Source organism: Aplysia californica, unplaced genomic scaffold (assembly GCF_000002075.1).
Source record: "Aplysia californica isolate F4 #8 unplaced genomic scaffold, AplCal3.0 scaffold00620, whole genome shotgun sequence".
NCBI lineage: Eukaryota > Metazoa > Mollusca > Gastropoda > Aplysiida > Aplysiidae > Aplysia > Aplysia californica.
Genome location: NW_004797890.1, coordinates 271499 through 287137, shown reverse-complemented (window position 1 = coordinate 287137; position 15639 = coordinate 271499). Strand labels below are relative to the sequence as shown.

The following is a 15639-nucleotide window of genomic DNA, read 5'->3' as shown; positions in this document are numbered from 1 at the left end:
CCGAGCTGTCAACATTGCTAGTGCTAGAGAAAGAAACCTAATTCGATTTTTGATCAAGTAAGACCTAGAGATCATGTTGAACAAATCATCATCAGGGGAAATACAAAAAGGAATAAACAGAGCGCCAAACTCATAGATTAGGCCTACTTTAATACCATTTCCCTTGAATTTATTATTGGATCCATTGTAACGAGAATCCTGCTATAACGGACATTTCGCACTGGTCCCATCCCTTTCGTTATAACAGAATTCCACTGTACTTCCTGTATCACTTTAAATTTAACATATGGACATGTGTGATTGACAGGTGCTCTGGTGTGGCTTGTCCCTTCCTTTCCTATCAAACATCTATAATTTCTATCTCTCCTTATTTTCTTTGTATGTTACTCTCTGGAAGTAACACCTCTAATTTTTGGCACTTATGTGACCTTTTTGTATTTAAAACACTCTGCATCCGTGTCTCCCCTTTGTTTTCCTGCAGGTTGGTGGTAGCGCATCCTATCGCTTCCTCAACAGCTCTCAGGGCCACGGAGATGGCAGTGAGCTGGGCGGTGATGCGGACGGTTCGGGTTCAACCCCGGGTCTGTCCACGTGGAATGCTGTGTACTGTGCTCTGGTGCTGGATGAATTCCTCAAGGAGCTGGCGGCATTGTCGCAAGAACATGCCTTGCTCAGTGTCGACGAAGGATATCTCAGCAGTTAACCCTCTCTGGCAGCATGCATGTTGGATAGATAAATCGGATGTAGACTATTCGTCATGACTGAGCAAAAGTCATAAATTATTTAAACGCTTTTGTTGACTTTTATTTATTATTACAGTAGAATCTGGTTGTTAGGAGATTGGTTGATCTAGATGTGAGGAAAATGTTACACATATTTAAAAAAAAAGAGATTTTGAGGCCAGTCAAAATCATTTGTGAAGGGTGCTGACAAAAAGAGTTACTTCTGTGATTCGAGACCTATGGAAATAGATACTTCAAGCTTATAGGTGAAGTTTTTACTATTTGTAATAAGTATGAAATAATAAAAGGCATGTTATTCTTTAAAAATGTGGCATCAATAGGAAATCTACAAATTTGAGCCTATTGTCGATTTTTGGCTAACTTTTCCATTTGTGCGTTGCGAAAAGTAACTCATTTTGTCAGCACGCTTCACATTTATTCAACCTTTTTCCTCCATTCCTAGAGAGATACAATGGAGAAATTCTATGTTTATGATGATGATAGTAGCAGTCAGTGTCCTACGATGACATATGCATTTTCTAAGCAAAATAGATTAAATGAAATGAGAGTTAAAATGATTTGTCACTTCTGCTGTGGCCACTGATACCAATTCTGGCAGACAAGAGGTGGCCACATTATGGCAATTGAAAACTTCATTTCTCCTCGTGGTTGTGCGCAGCTTGCGAGTGTCTCTCCCTTGGCTTCAGTATTTCTAATTTGTGAAGCCTCATAATACTTGCTGTCCGCAGTTACCATTGCTCTTCAAATGTTTGTGATAGGTGCCATTATTAAATGACAGATAAATCTGGACTGGTGCCCAGATTCTTCTGTAATACTATTTTTCTCCTTTTGCTTTTGCTTTAAAACTTTATATAATGAACTTTTTGACTGATCAAAAAGCATGGTTTGATTATAATAACGTAATTTATTATGTATTTTTTTAAAGCTTACTGTGAATTAGCTTGTCTGTTTTGTTTTTTGTCATTCATAGAGCAAGCTTTGAAGAAATGATGTCTTATTAAATGTTCAGGCAGTTTGTATTTACCTTCAGAAGCCATTGTGAATATTTGGATTATCGGAACTGATGGTTTTGTACTTGCAGTTAAATTTTTTAAAGACTTTCTCTTTTGCACTTCTTTCTAAAGAAGACATTTGTTGCAGTAATTCTATCTCATAAATTTTCTTTCTTGAATAGAAAATGAAAATGTAGTTTTTGTTCTTTTCCTAAAACAGTCATAGAGGATCTTTTTGTTATGCATGTGCTTTGTTTAGATCAGATGTATGGTAAAAATGACAGTCAAGACAAATCAAAGGATAATGATATTCTTTTGAATTTTGACTCAGAAAAGCTAGGTCAAATTTGCTACATAATGAACATTTTTCTGTTTATGAAGATGGATAAGGTTATTTATTATGATTGATTCAGTATAAAGTCTTACTGATATTTGGGGTTATAATTAATGTAAGGTGCCATGAAAAACAGAATTTCAGTAGCTTTCCTTCCGACTCAAATTTCTTAACATGACCTGAATGATATGCTTATCATATGTATCAGAACTGTGTCAAACCTTCAGACCTTGTATAAAGATATGACTAATCTCTTTTCCCGGTTCACCCAACCTATAACTAGAAGGAAAAAGGATAATCTTTCCTTTCCTTTGAATGATAGAAGTGAAATTGACACAATATCCCTGTGGGCCTTTTGCTTATTGATCTCAAGTTTTGCATGTTTTATCACTATTATTATACTGATTTTTAGGCTCCGATTTCTATGCTCTTGGTGAGATTGCATGTTTTATTCACACCTTCTTTTGTTACAGAATGTTGAAAACCTGCATACGAAGGAGGAAAAGAAATGTAATCTTTTTCTTTAAGAATACTTCAACTTGTGATGTGTACAGTCGTGTCTGATAGGTTTTTCCCCTTGAGTGTTTACAGAACGTCATATAAAACAAATTTATCTTTTTTGTTTCAGCAAGTAAATGTGTTCAGTTACTTAACTCTTAGGGCCAGGGAGTAGTGACCTCTCTAGTCTAGCCTACTCATTGTACTGTTGCTCCTGCTGGTTTCGCTTATAATAATTTAATATTTTAATGCAATCGGTCCCTTTGCTTCTTTTTCTTTTCTTTCTTCTTTTTTTTAAAAATGTAAATTTTTGTGCCCATAATGGGACATATTTTTGTTTGTTGATCCAACTATGCAGTCATGGGTGTTTCATTCACAAGTTTTCAAGGCACTGCAGCTAGTGCAGTTTCTTCTTCTGACTGTTGGCTCTTGGTGCATCGCATTTGCTGGTCCACACTGCAGTGAGATGCGGTTTCATCCTGCAAGCCACCATATCAGTTGTTGCCCATGCTACTTAAATTGGCTGGCCTGCACATTATTGTTGCTGTGTTGACATTTTCTACTGCCAGTTTGAATTGGATGTGTACCTTTATACTTTCTTCATCATGTCAGTCCATTTTTGGTTGGTTCATTGCTTCAAGTTGTGTTCAAATTTGGTCAGTTTTTGGGGCTGTGTCAAAAGTATAGTGAAGAAGCTTTACTGATTGAGTGATATGGTCTGTCCACTTCTGTCCTTTGCAGTTAAATGAATCTTTTTTTTTTTCCCTCTTACAGTCATGTATAAATAGTGGACTTTATAGATTGCGTGAAATTAAAATGTTGTCTCTGGGTGTCCTGTAGAGAAAATTAAAAATTTGAAGACTTTTTTGTTGTTGTTTTTTTTCTTTCATTTTTCATTCTATGAATATCCTAATTTAACTCCTTTTAGCTATGCCATAACAATGCTGTTGTATATGAATTTTACTGTATTCTTTCACATTGTTTTATGTATGAAGTACACAGAAAGAGAACTTAAAATGAGGGGTCATGTTATGTAATTTGATGTACCAAGCTGTCATACGTAAATGGTGTCGTCTGTTTGCTCTCTTATTTGTTTTCTTGATTAGAGAATTGTCAATTGGGGCATAAAAATCACTCACATTTAAATTTTGAATATTTATCAGAGGTAAAGATTTTACAGATAAATCCGGAAACCCCGGTCTTACGAAATTGTCTGGTTGGCTGACTAGTGCATGTCATGTTGCACTTTGAATAAAAATAGTCTTGGTACAGGGTGTATTAGAAAAAAGGGTGGGTAAATTTTAAGTACTCGGAAGTTTTTATAATGTTTTTAAAAAATTAGTCAGGTGGCACCTCTGTCTTGGTCCGTCTTTTGTAAGCGCATTTACTCCCTCCACACATGCAAGTTATAACGTAATGTTTTTCTTCTTTAGCTTTTTATTTCTGATTTCATAGCATGCATGACAATTTTTCCATTTCATTTATTTTTAGGCACATTTCAAGTACAGGGTTTATAAAAGGTCAACAAGTTTGTACTACCCTATTTTCACACCTTAAAGAAGTGCATTATTGCTAGAACAGCGATATCAAAGATAGACTGATTGTTACCTGTACACATCCAAAGGTAAAGATACAAAGGATGCTGGTTGTTTAGTGAGAGTTAGATCTGTTATATACTGGAATAAAAGAAGCAATGACTGCCTTTCATGGATGGTTCTAGAAAACATGCGTTAAAATGGAAATGGTACTGGTCTAATAGCACACCCATATTTTGTATACGTTTGGTTCAGTTTTACTTATTCACTTTCTGGCCTGTTAACTTTCCTGATTTTAAGGCTGTCATAATTTAGTCTTGTGTCAAGAGATAAAACCCCTCTCTATCTCTCTATCTGTATCCCTCAACTCTCTATCATATATCTACTTTTCGAAAAGATGGGGCTGAAAGACTCGGGAGACAAATGTACATTAATTGCAGACAGGATGTTACCAGGTTCCAGTGCATCTGTGATTTAAGTTGTGGAATGTTTTAAGACTTGTTTCTAGAAACAAGTTTGCTATTTTGCTTGACTCATCAGATTATCATTTACTTATTTTTATTGAACTTTTTCCTTCCTTGCATGTCTCTGCAAAAGTTTTTTAATGCTGGAGGTTTATTTCTTTGCTTGCTGGTCCTCTCATGCAAATTGTTGTAATGCTATGTGCTCACTCCCATTATTTACAAGTGACAAATTTGAAGTGTGAGTTGTTTTGTCTGTGTTTATTCCCACACCAGTGTCAATTCAAGGCTGTGCAGTTTTTCCTTTGGTTGTTGACCAAACTCTTTCAGCTTTTGTATAGTTTGCTGCTTTCTGATTTACTGTAGATTCTTATGCCAAGAAATTATATTCAGTGCAATTTCTAAAATCTTCATTATTTGTTTGTCTTTGAAATGCTTATTAATTATGTTTTTGTCTGACTGCAAGCAAATCTTAGAATGACACTCTTTTCTGTTCTCATAAGAATATATGCAGTATAAGAATGCTATTTAAGCATATCTGAACACATGTATATCGATGGAATAGAGCTGAAAGGAATATGTAAGGTGTGTGATATATAATTGCATGCATATAACAGAGCCATCTGGATACCCTTTGCAGTTTGTCTTCAGAATGGCTATGTCTGCAATGTGAATATAGTGATGTTCTTGTAGACTCTGTATGTTTGGTATAGTGATCGTTGAATAACGTGAAGAATATGTCTTGGGGACAGCTGTGGCCTTACCAGCCTTGATGGACCTGTAAATTTATGATGTTGTTATTAATGTGTTTGATTGGAATGTGTTGCAAGCTTCTTCTGTATTTGTTCAAATTTCGTAAGCAACTTTTTAAGAGCTTTATTACTGTTAGAGAGTGACTCCTGAGCACCACTCTATAACACTGTCTTGCTTTGCTTCACCCTTTGCCTTCTATTTAGTGTCAGTTACAAGCAGTCTAGATTTTTTTAAAATACTCTTTACGAGGACGAAGAATCTTAAATTTGATTTATTTCTCCTCTTCTACAACTTTGTCCCTTGTTCAACATCTCACTTTGATTTCTGCATGAGACTCATAAGTGTGACATTTTTGTAGAAATTTCCAGCTGTTTGAATACTTTTTCGTACTCAAAAGTTGCAACATCAAGTGTCTCAGTTTCAGTCTAGCATTGTACTTCATTAAGTTATGAACAAGTTTTTTTTTGCAAACTATATTACGAGTTTTTTACGTGTAAGTGGAACCCTCGAAGTTTACAGACAAGAGTACGCGGCCAGCAGTAACCGCACAATTGAAAACCAATTTTATTACAATGTATCGCAGGTCAGTATTTCAAGTCATCTTTATTGATGAACACAGAACAAAATTTTTGAAATTTTACGCCTTTTGTCAGGAGTACAACGTCTTTCTAGGACACCATACAAGAGTCTTGGGTTGTCATGTGATGAAGTGATGTGTGCTCAGAAGAGGTGTTTCTTACAAAACTGTTTTGACTGTAGATAGATGTGGTTGTGGTTTGAGTTTTATTTACATGTTGATGCTTGTATGGTGAGAGTGCCAAACTATCTGCATCATTCCACAAACACCCAAGTCATTTTCTGTAGTTTTGAGAAGAAAAAGAGAGCATCCATTCCAAATCAGAATCTTAATTGGGACACTGTGTATATTTCAGTTAAAAATTAGGAAGGAAAAACAAACTGAAATGGAACGAAACTATAAAATAAGAAAGATACCCTGATATCTCTATCTGAATAATGGCTGGAAACCCCTCTGAAATTGATTTTGGTGATTATGAATGATGCTGATGATACATTAGTTTGCAGTACTTTTTCAGTAACTGTTTCAATTTGCAAGATCATATGCAACATATAGTATGTGGTTTCAACTGATGGGAGATGTCAGAATTAACAGTGGAAGAGTATTGTCCAAGTCGGGAATATGTATTATGTATGTCAGGTACTGTTGTTGATGATTTGTGGTATACAAGTCCCTTTGTTGTCGTCAAACCAAAGAGGATGTTGTGTCCCTTATAAAAGATTTGTGCTTTAGTGTTTTTGGGTTGTTGTTTTTTTTTATCATGTATTGCTGTATACCCTTTGCAATTTTCAGAGATATATTTTAGGAGACAGTGCTATATCCTGCTCTGTATTTGATTACTTTGATGTAAGGATTGTTGTCGAAGACACATTGCGGGATTTCTACCTGCCAGTTTGGCATCCAGAGTATTGTAGACATATTGCAAATAAGGTTTGCCATTGCTTTCTCTTGTGTGTACGTCCAGTTCCAATTGCTTTCCTTGCAATAGATTGGTCATGATTAAAATTTAATAGTTACAGTGATGCAGTGTGATACAAAGGTGAACAAACAATAAAGTATGTTTACACAGTCGGTACATACAGTAAATAATATTTGAACATTATTTTTCAGATGTTTTTAATAGTAAGTTGTGAGGTGAAGAAGTCTTGTATGCAGTCTCAGTGTTTGATGCTGCTGATAGATAAATTTTGTCAAGTTATGGTTTTTCACATCTATAAACTTTGAGGGAAACCATGTGTTTTTTTCCCCAGCTACCTTGGTTTGACTCCTCGTGACAGATGTACCATTTTCCCACTTCTATTTTTTATAAGTTGCTTGTCTCTCTTAGATTGTTTCCTTATTTTTACGAATGCTGTAGGTTCAGTAACCCTTTATGTGTATGAGTCAGAAATTTATGGGTTTAAATCTTGTCTTGTCTTTTTAAATTTGTATTTTGCATACGTATTGTGTTGGAGATTGGACTTGTTAACAAAGGGGTTCAGGTAATGGGCTTTATACAATCTCACTAACAAAGTTGATCAGATGATGGGTTTGTTACAGTCTCCCATTCTCTTGTGCTTCAGGAGCATTGTTGTGTGTTGTTCAGGTGGTTGGAGAATGCCACTGGTAGGTCCTATAATTCTTATGTCGCTCAATTTTTTCTGACCATCTGTCTTGCTTTTTTCCTTTTCACCAAATGACTCTTGTACTATCAATGTGCTGGGTTTTTTTTTCTCCTTCTCAGCTACTCAGTGTAAAACTCCGTCATTTGTCACTATTCAAAATGGTGAATAATGGGGGTCTTACACTTAGCAGTCAATATGTAATCTGCATTGATTCTATTTTCTCATGCATAATACTCTTTTGCTGCCTTTAAGCAGGCGCACAAAAAACATATCCGGAATTTGAACTCTTATTAGGTGAGCAAGATCTAGAAAGAGGTCAGTCACACACGTTTTGTTACAGGATGACTGTACTGTACTGTAAATTTGCTGGATATTGTACATGTACTGGCTTTGCCTTACATCTGACAGCACAAATGAGTTTGCATCTGTTTACTGTTGTAAGTCATTGTCTTGTCTGTTACTTCTTAGTTGTTGAGAAACCGTCTCTGATTTTCAGTGCACAAGAAAAGAGCTCTCAAAGTTGGTTGGGGGTTGTTGTTTTTTTTTGTGGTGTGTTTTTTTTATCAGGTGGATGATCCATTGTTGTAGCATTATTGTGTCTTTTGGGGGTTTTTCTTTGTGATTCTGCATTGGAAAATAGTCACTCATAAGATAATTACAGAAATGAAGAAGTCTAGTTCTGTGTACGTACGATATTGTCATTTGTTCTTTTGGTTTTTATTTTTGTAGGTATATGATTGTTTTGAGAGATTTGGGGGGGTGGGGGGTGGTGCTTACCTATTTTAATTTTTTTAAAATTAATTGATTTATCTATCAAGGTAAATTATAATGTTCTATTTATTCTGAAGCTTTTCACCTGGGGCTTGGTTTTAGTGAGCAGTTTAAGCTAGTGCCAAGGACAGCCCACCTCTTGTTCAGCAAGGATTTATGCCACATAATTTTTTCCTATAAATGCTGAACACTTGTTAATGTTGGGGTTCCAAACATTGATCAAACGACAGCATCAAAATGCAGTGCCCATAATTCCCAATTGAAATCTTTTCCTGTTTTTTTTTAGTCCCACCTAGTAAAACCTGTCTTTTTTTTATTCCTGTTTTTTTTGTATACCCATCTCAATAGGAATATGTTTATTAGCTGTAAAACTTCCTCTCCGCTACCACTTTTCTCTTCTACTTTCTTTTATTGTTTTTTTTTAGTCTTTTTTTGTGTATTGTAGGTGGTTGGCGGGTGCTCTTGTGTGGTTTGCTCCTCCTTTCTCATCAAATATATATCGTTCTTATCTCTCCTCCTTCTTTTGTTTGTATGTTACTCACTAGTAAGGTCTCTTATCTTTGGCACTTGAAGGACATATTTGTGTTGTAAGTGCTGTTAAACTCTTACTAAACTAACTAAAACTGACTTTTTGGTCTTTTCCTTTCGTGTTTTTGTTCTGTAAGTTAATGTACTTTGTGTGTGTGTGTGTGTGTCTTTTGGACAGTTTGTGTTTTTCCCCAAGCCTTTGCAGTTGCTTACAGAATGAAGTTCCGGTTGTTCCAAGCCTGTCACTGTCTCATGGGTGCTTTTATTATGATTTAAATGTACGCAATTGATAGAGGCTTGGATGTTTTGTGTCCCGGTCACAGAGTGAAGTGAGTTTTTTTTTTACCCTTTTCTTCGATAAGAATTAATTCATGTTTTGTTTTTTAAAGACATTGGTCGTGAGTGGTTTTCAGGTTTGTCTGTTTAAAAAACATTTCTTTTCATCTGTGCTTTTGTGTACCACATACATAACACACAGTAAAATTAAGATTCATTTGATAACATTTAGTGTTACTGCTTCTTCTCTTTATCATCCATTTATTTCCTGCCATATATGCTTGATATTACATCGACCTACCCAGATATTTATATTCTTTGAGAAAATGCATTATTAATCAACATTGTAGTTGTAATGATGTAGTGGGGGACTGCATTGTCAAGGATGTTCTGTGTAACCTCTTTCATTATTCCCTACTTTAATTATTTCCATACTCACTTCTGTATATGAGTCTTCTTTAACACCCTCTTATCTATGCCGAAGGAAGCAACGGATAAAAACTTATAGATATGCTTGTGGAGCAGTTATGTTATATCACTGCTCGCGGACAGTCGAAATTGTCCAAGATAACCACCACTCATTGTCCAGGAGAAAAGTGGTCATCTTAGGTGGTTCTCTTCGACAGTATCATTTTAAGGTGCAAAAAAAAAACGAAAAAAAAACCGCAATGGAGGGCAGAAGTGGAATGTGGTTGTTTGTACAGGTGGTTATCTTTGTGGTCTTTAGAGCAGGTTCAGCTGTTATATCCAGATGGTATGTATTATAAGAGAGAAGACTATTTTTTTAAATACAATGTTCTCTTGTTCGTCAGAGTTAAAAAACAAACAGGCGGCTGGTAGGAGGGCGCCATGGGTTGGTCCTACTTATTTTCTTTTTCTCTGTTGTTTCTGTCGCTCACTGTCTGTCTCTTTGTCTCTCTCTCTGTCTGTCTGTCTGTCTGTCTGTCTGTCTCTCTCTCTCTCTCTCTCTCTCTCTCTCTCTCTCTCTCTCTCTCTCTACTGCTACTACTAACTACTACTACTACTACTACTACTACTACTACTACTACTACTACTACTACTACTACTACTACTACTACTACTACTACTACTACTACTACTACTACTACTACCACTACTACTACCACTACCACTACCACTACTACTACTACTACTACTACTACTACTACTACTACTACTACTACTACTACTACTACTACTACTTACTACTACTACTACTACTACTACTACTACTACTACTACTACTACTACTACTACTACTACTTCCTCCCTTACCCTCTTTGTTATTCCAGCATTTTATGACCCTGATTGTGACAATGTCTTTTCTTCCGTTACACTAAGGCACACACGACTCTACCGATTTTGACCAGATGGCCTTTGATTCCTTCCTCTGTAACTGTGTTGTTGACTACTCTGGGTGGTGCATGCCTCACCACTGAACTTTGCTCAGGCACCTTTTCTTTCAAAAATTCCCTCTCTTGTGTCTATTGATACCAGTTTATTTTCTTACTGACGGGGTATATTCTGTCAGCTCCCGCACAGATGATATACATGGATGACGTACTTTGAGTACGAAAGAGAAGTTACCATTTATGAGGCAGCGTGGTGGAATCAGGCACTCGTCAAAATAATCAAAGTGAAGGAACTTGTATTTTTCCCCAGGTTTGTGAATTTTGTTCAAATTTTTGTTTTTTAGCTTAACACCTTTCATGCCCATTTAAGAACTCATTTCTGTGTGGATTTTTCTGAAAAACGTTGATTAAAGGCACAACAAATGTAAATTTTCAGTTACCACAGACTCTTAAGCTAAGGAAATAAGTAATCTTTGGCGGCCATTTTCTCACAAATTTTACCTCTGAAAACATTGCCCCCCACCTCCTTCACTTGCAAATATCTCGATTTGCATTCAAGATAAATGGATATTTTTTTCATCCAAATAAAGACAAGTGAACAAGCTTTAAGATGATGCCAATAACTCTACATGCCCAAAAATTGACAAGCGCCTGATTCCACCCCGTGGTGACACATTTACACGTGTCCTGGCAAGATGCTACGTCTTGTTGTATTGCAATGATCATCTTATTGTAGTATGCTTTTGGATCCATCACATCGCATCTCGCTTTATTTTTTTTTACGCATCTCGCTTTATTTTTTTTTACTTTTGTTGTCTCTCCTTTTTTTTCTGCCCCTTATAGAGTATTGTTCCTTCACTCATCAGTTGTGCTGGTGGCTGGAGGACGCCACTGATAGGTCCTATTTTTCATTTTCTTCCGAACACATTACTTTTGTGGAAAGGAAGAATGGGTAGTTGGGTTTTTTTTTACCTCGCATTGTTTTAATTATTTGTTTTGTTTGTCTTATTTATGCCATTGTCCGTAGTCTTAGACCCTCTTGTTTTTGTTTGTTTTTTGTTTGTTTTGTTTTTTAAAAAAATTCTCCTGTTGGTGTAATTGTAACCTAAAATAAGGCACACATATTTTATTATAGTTCAGAGCTGCGGATTCGTGATTTCATTCCAACTTCCCTACTTTGTCTTTAACTTAAATTCCCTTGTGTTTTCCCAATACAATTAAATCTATATTGGCAAGCACGGACAATAGTTCCAATTGTTGCCTTGATCAATACCACGTTGTTTTTCTACCCATGTATTGGCACCCTTCCTCTATTTCCACTGCCCTACCTCTCTCGTCTGCGACTCTCTCCAAGCTTCCAGTTTTCGCTTAATTAGTGGCTTACGTCATCGTGTTTTGAATTGGACAGCGCGGTGTGTTTTGCCCAAAATTAATATGGTTTAAATGCTTAATTTGTATCTGTATGTATGAGCATATTATTAAACACACATGTACTAATAAAGTTGATTATGATCGTGTATATCAATAAAGATCAATATTTAAGGCAAGATTCCAAGCTTTGTTTTGCAGGGTTATTTCTACGTGAATTTTTGTTTTGTTTTGTTTTGTTTTCTTCAAATCTCTTCTCTTCCCTCTGCTATAGACATATTATGGTGGACATGGGTCCATGTGTGACCTGAATGCGGAGGGTCTTTATGTTGTTTTCACCTCGTTTACTTCTCTCTCTCTCTCCCTCCCTCCCCCTCCCCCTCTCTCTCCCTCTCTCTCTCTCTCTCTCTCTCTCTCTCTCTCTCTCTCTCTCTCTCTCTCTCTCTCTCTCTCTCTTTCTCTCTCTCTCACTCACTCACACACACATACACAGAAACACCCACACAAACAAACATACTCTCTCTCTCTCTCTCTCTCTCTCTCTCTCTCTCTCTCTCTCACACACACACACACACACACACACACACACACACACACACACACACGCACGCACTCTCTCTCTCTCTCTCTCTCTCTCTCTCTCTCTCTCTTTCTCTTACACACAAACAAACAAACAAACAGAGTATCTCTCCCTCTCTCTCTCTCTTTTACACACACAGAGAAATACAGGCACTCGACGATTATCATGCTCTTACAACCAACCCCCTCCCCGACAAAAAAACAACAAAAAACAAAAACTAATAACAAACACACAGTTCCCACTCCTCCCTGTCGCGCCCTTATTTTTCTCCCGTGAAGCGAGCGCACGGTGTCTACCCTACCCTTCTCCGTCCCCTGAGACCCACTCCAGAATTCTCTCCCTTCCCTCAGAGACGCAAAACTCTTCTCTCTTCTTCCTGTTCTTTGGCCTGGCGTGGTCAGGAAATTGCTGGCCGGTGTAGCCACAGGAGCCACCGGGCTGGGATTTTGGGGCCACGGAGTCTTAGCTTGGATTCAGGACCTCTCGCAATGATCTTGGCGGGTGTGCTTTTTCTTTTCTTTCCTTCTTCTTTCTGTCTGTCTGTCTGTCTTTGTTTTCTTTTTTCTTTTTTTTTCTTTTTCGTGGGTGGTTGGCGGACACTCTGACGTGGTTTGCTTCTTCTTTCCTATCAAACATCTATCGCCCTTATCTCACCTCCTTCTTTCCTATCAAACATCTATCGCCCTTATCTCACCTCCTTCTTTCCTATCAAACATCTATCGCCCTTATCTCACATCCTTCTTTCCTATCAAACATCTATCGCCCTTATCTCTTCTCTTTCTTTTCTTTGTATATGTATAATACTCTTATCCTCTTCGGTCCTTATAGGACCTATTTGTGTTGCAAGTGTCTTAAAACTCTTACAAAAACTAAAGCTTTCTTTTTCTCTTAAAAATAATTAGTCGCAAGTTCTTGAGTTGCTTGGGAAGTTTTTGTAAGGCTTCCCACCCTCTGTACTCGGTCATTTCAGAGATGGACATTAAATTCAGAGGTCCGGTTTCTTAAATAGTCTAACAGTGTTGAAAGGGGCGTTTAACCTTTACAATGAAACACAAAGCTAAGTTCACTCAGGGGGCTCTCGCGGCCTGGAGGTTAAGGTGTTGGCCTCTCTTTCAAAGGTCCCGGGTTCGAATCCGGGTAGCGACCGAAAAATTTTCTTCTCTAAAATTGTCTCCTTTCACCTACTTTCCTGTTCTCTAGCAATATTCTGTCGTCTGCTTTCGTCTCCTCTTTCTGCCCCCACCCCCCTCATCTCCTTTGCCCCCTCCTCTGGGCTCCTGACTCTTTCTGCAGCCTTTCTATTGCTACTCCTTGACTCCTTCTTACAGCTGTCTTTCTGCCACACCCCTGATCTTCTGGTAGGAAAGATCTACACCTAGCCCTCTCGGACAAGGGCGAAAAATCTCGGAGGGCCCGTGTTCAAGTTACGCACGTTAAAGATCCCCTGGTGGTCTAAAATCGATAAGAGTAGGCTTCGGCCGCCACCCGGGCAAAATTCAAAATTTCCTACCAACTAAAAATATTAGGTGTGTCCCGTGCGCTCATATGACCTTATGCAGTTGCGAGCGCCGTAAAAGACGCTACTATATATAAGTTCACTCATCCTAGACAGGCAGGATCGAAGCAGTTCGCCTTTCTATTGGAATAAAAATCATTATTATTTTTATTATTATTATTATCGTTATCATTATTATTATTTTCTTATCTAAATTGTAGGCCTATTGATGGTGATGTAAAACATGCATAGTCCTTGTTATCCTTGGTCTGCTTTCTTTTTCTCCTTTTCTTTGTTTACTTTATTTTCTTTATTTGGCAAACAGATCGACTACCTTATAAAAGCTATTTCCAAAGATTGGTTTTAGAAAATCAGTGCTGAGATTTAAGACGTGCCTACAACTAAACACTACAACGAAAGATAGAGAAAACGGCCATGGGTAGGGGGCTGGTAAAGACAAGAACATGAGCGATCAAATCATAGGATCAGACGGTGAAAAAACACTCTGTTGTTGAAGTTGTTCCCTGTGAACTGAAAAGGCGAAATGGACCAAGTTTTATTTGAAACGATACCTCTAATCGATTGAGATTTTCAACCGATCGTAGTCATAACAATACGGAATCCAAAAGTCGGAAACACGGAAGTACCTGGTATTCCTTTGCATCTTTTCATGATTATGTTTGTAACACTTTCATGTGTTTTTATGTGTTTGTGTTGTGCTTGTATATATATATATGTATATATATATATATATATATATATATATATATATATATATATATATATATATATATATGTGTGTGTGTGTGTGTGTGTGTGTGTGTGTGTGTGTGTGTGTGCGTGTGTGTGTTTGTGGACTATCTATACAATAGCAGTATCGCTGGTAGCAACCTTTACAGTTGATTACAACCTTTACGGCTATGCAGCAAGATTGAGGTCGCCACTGGTTGCTTCCTCTTATTTAATATAACCATCTTCTATTTCTGTTTTGTATGGTTTTAGAACCATGTGACCCCTTTCCGCCTTAGATGACAAAATAGCGTGCTTCCCCATACCAAGGATCAAAGAATGATTATATTAAAGCCATACAATTGCCAACTGCTTTCAAAGAGCAGTTATTTTTTCCACTGTTATTTTTGTCTTGTGGGTAGTTTGTGAGGTGCCCTGGTGTGGTTTGCTCCTATTTTCTTATCAAACATCTATCTTCCTTATCTCTCCTCATTCTTTTCTTTGAATCAACTCTTGTAGTCGCATCTGTAATCTCCGACACATGTATGCCTTGTGTGTTGCAAGTGCCTTGTACTCTTGCTTAAGCAATAACTAAATTAGCTGTCTGTGCGCAGTCAAATTTCCCCCAATATCTGTTAAGAGTTTTGCCGTTTTATTGGTTTCCCTATTTTGTTTCCTAGACCCCAACTGCCCATCACTCCCCCCCCCCTCCTTTAGCCTCATCCCCCAACTCTCGACGGTACCCACCACCATTATTATCACTACCATCACTAACACTACTAAAACCTTCACCACCACCACAACTCTTTTACCATTACCAAAACCATTACCAAAACTATTACCACAGTTCCCATCACCATCACTACTACCAATACTACCATTATCACCACCACAACTACAAGTACTTCCACCACCATCACCACCAATACTATTACCAACATCAACACCGTTGCAACTGCCACTTCCACCACCACCCCTACCATTACCTAAACTACCACCACTGCCAATAACCCCACATCAGCAGGACGACAATTAAAACACCC

General features: G+C 37.5%; 1 protein-coding gene across 2 annotated transcripts in view; it reads left to right on the top strand.

Annotated features, from left to right (window-relative positions):
* Window positions 1-943, top strand: part of LOC101853491 (FTS and Hook-interacting protein) — a 30283-nt gene extending 29340 nt beyond the window's left edge. For both annotated transcript variants that reach the window (XM_005107661.3, XM_005107660.3), the window contains exon 17: window positions 482-943. In XM_005107661.3, the coding sequence (XP_005107718.1) occupies window positions 482-703 (222 nt within the window). In that variant the 3' untranslated portion in view covers window positions 704-943. The remainder of the gene's footprint in view (window positions 1-481) is intronic.
* The last annotated feature ends 14696 nt before the right edge of the window (window positions 944-15639 follow it).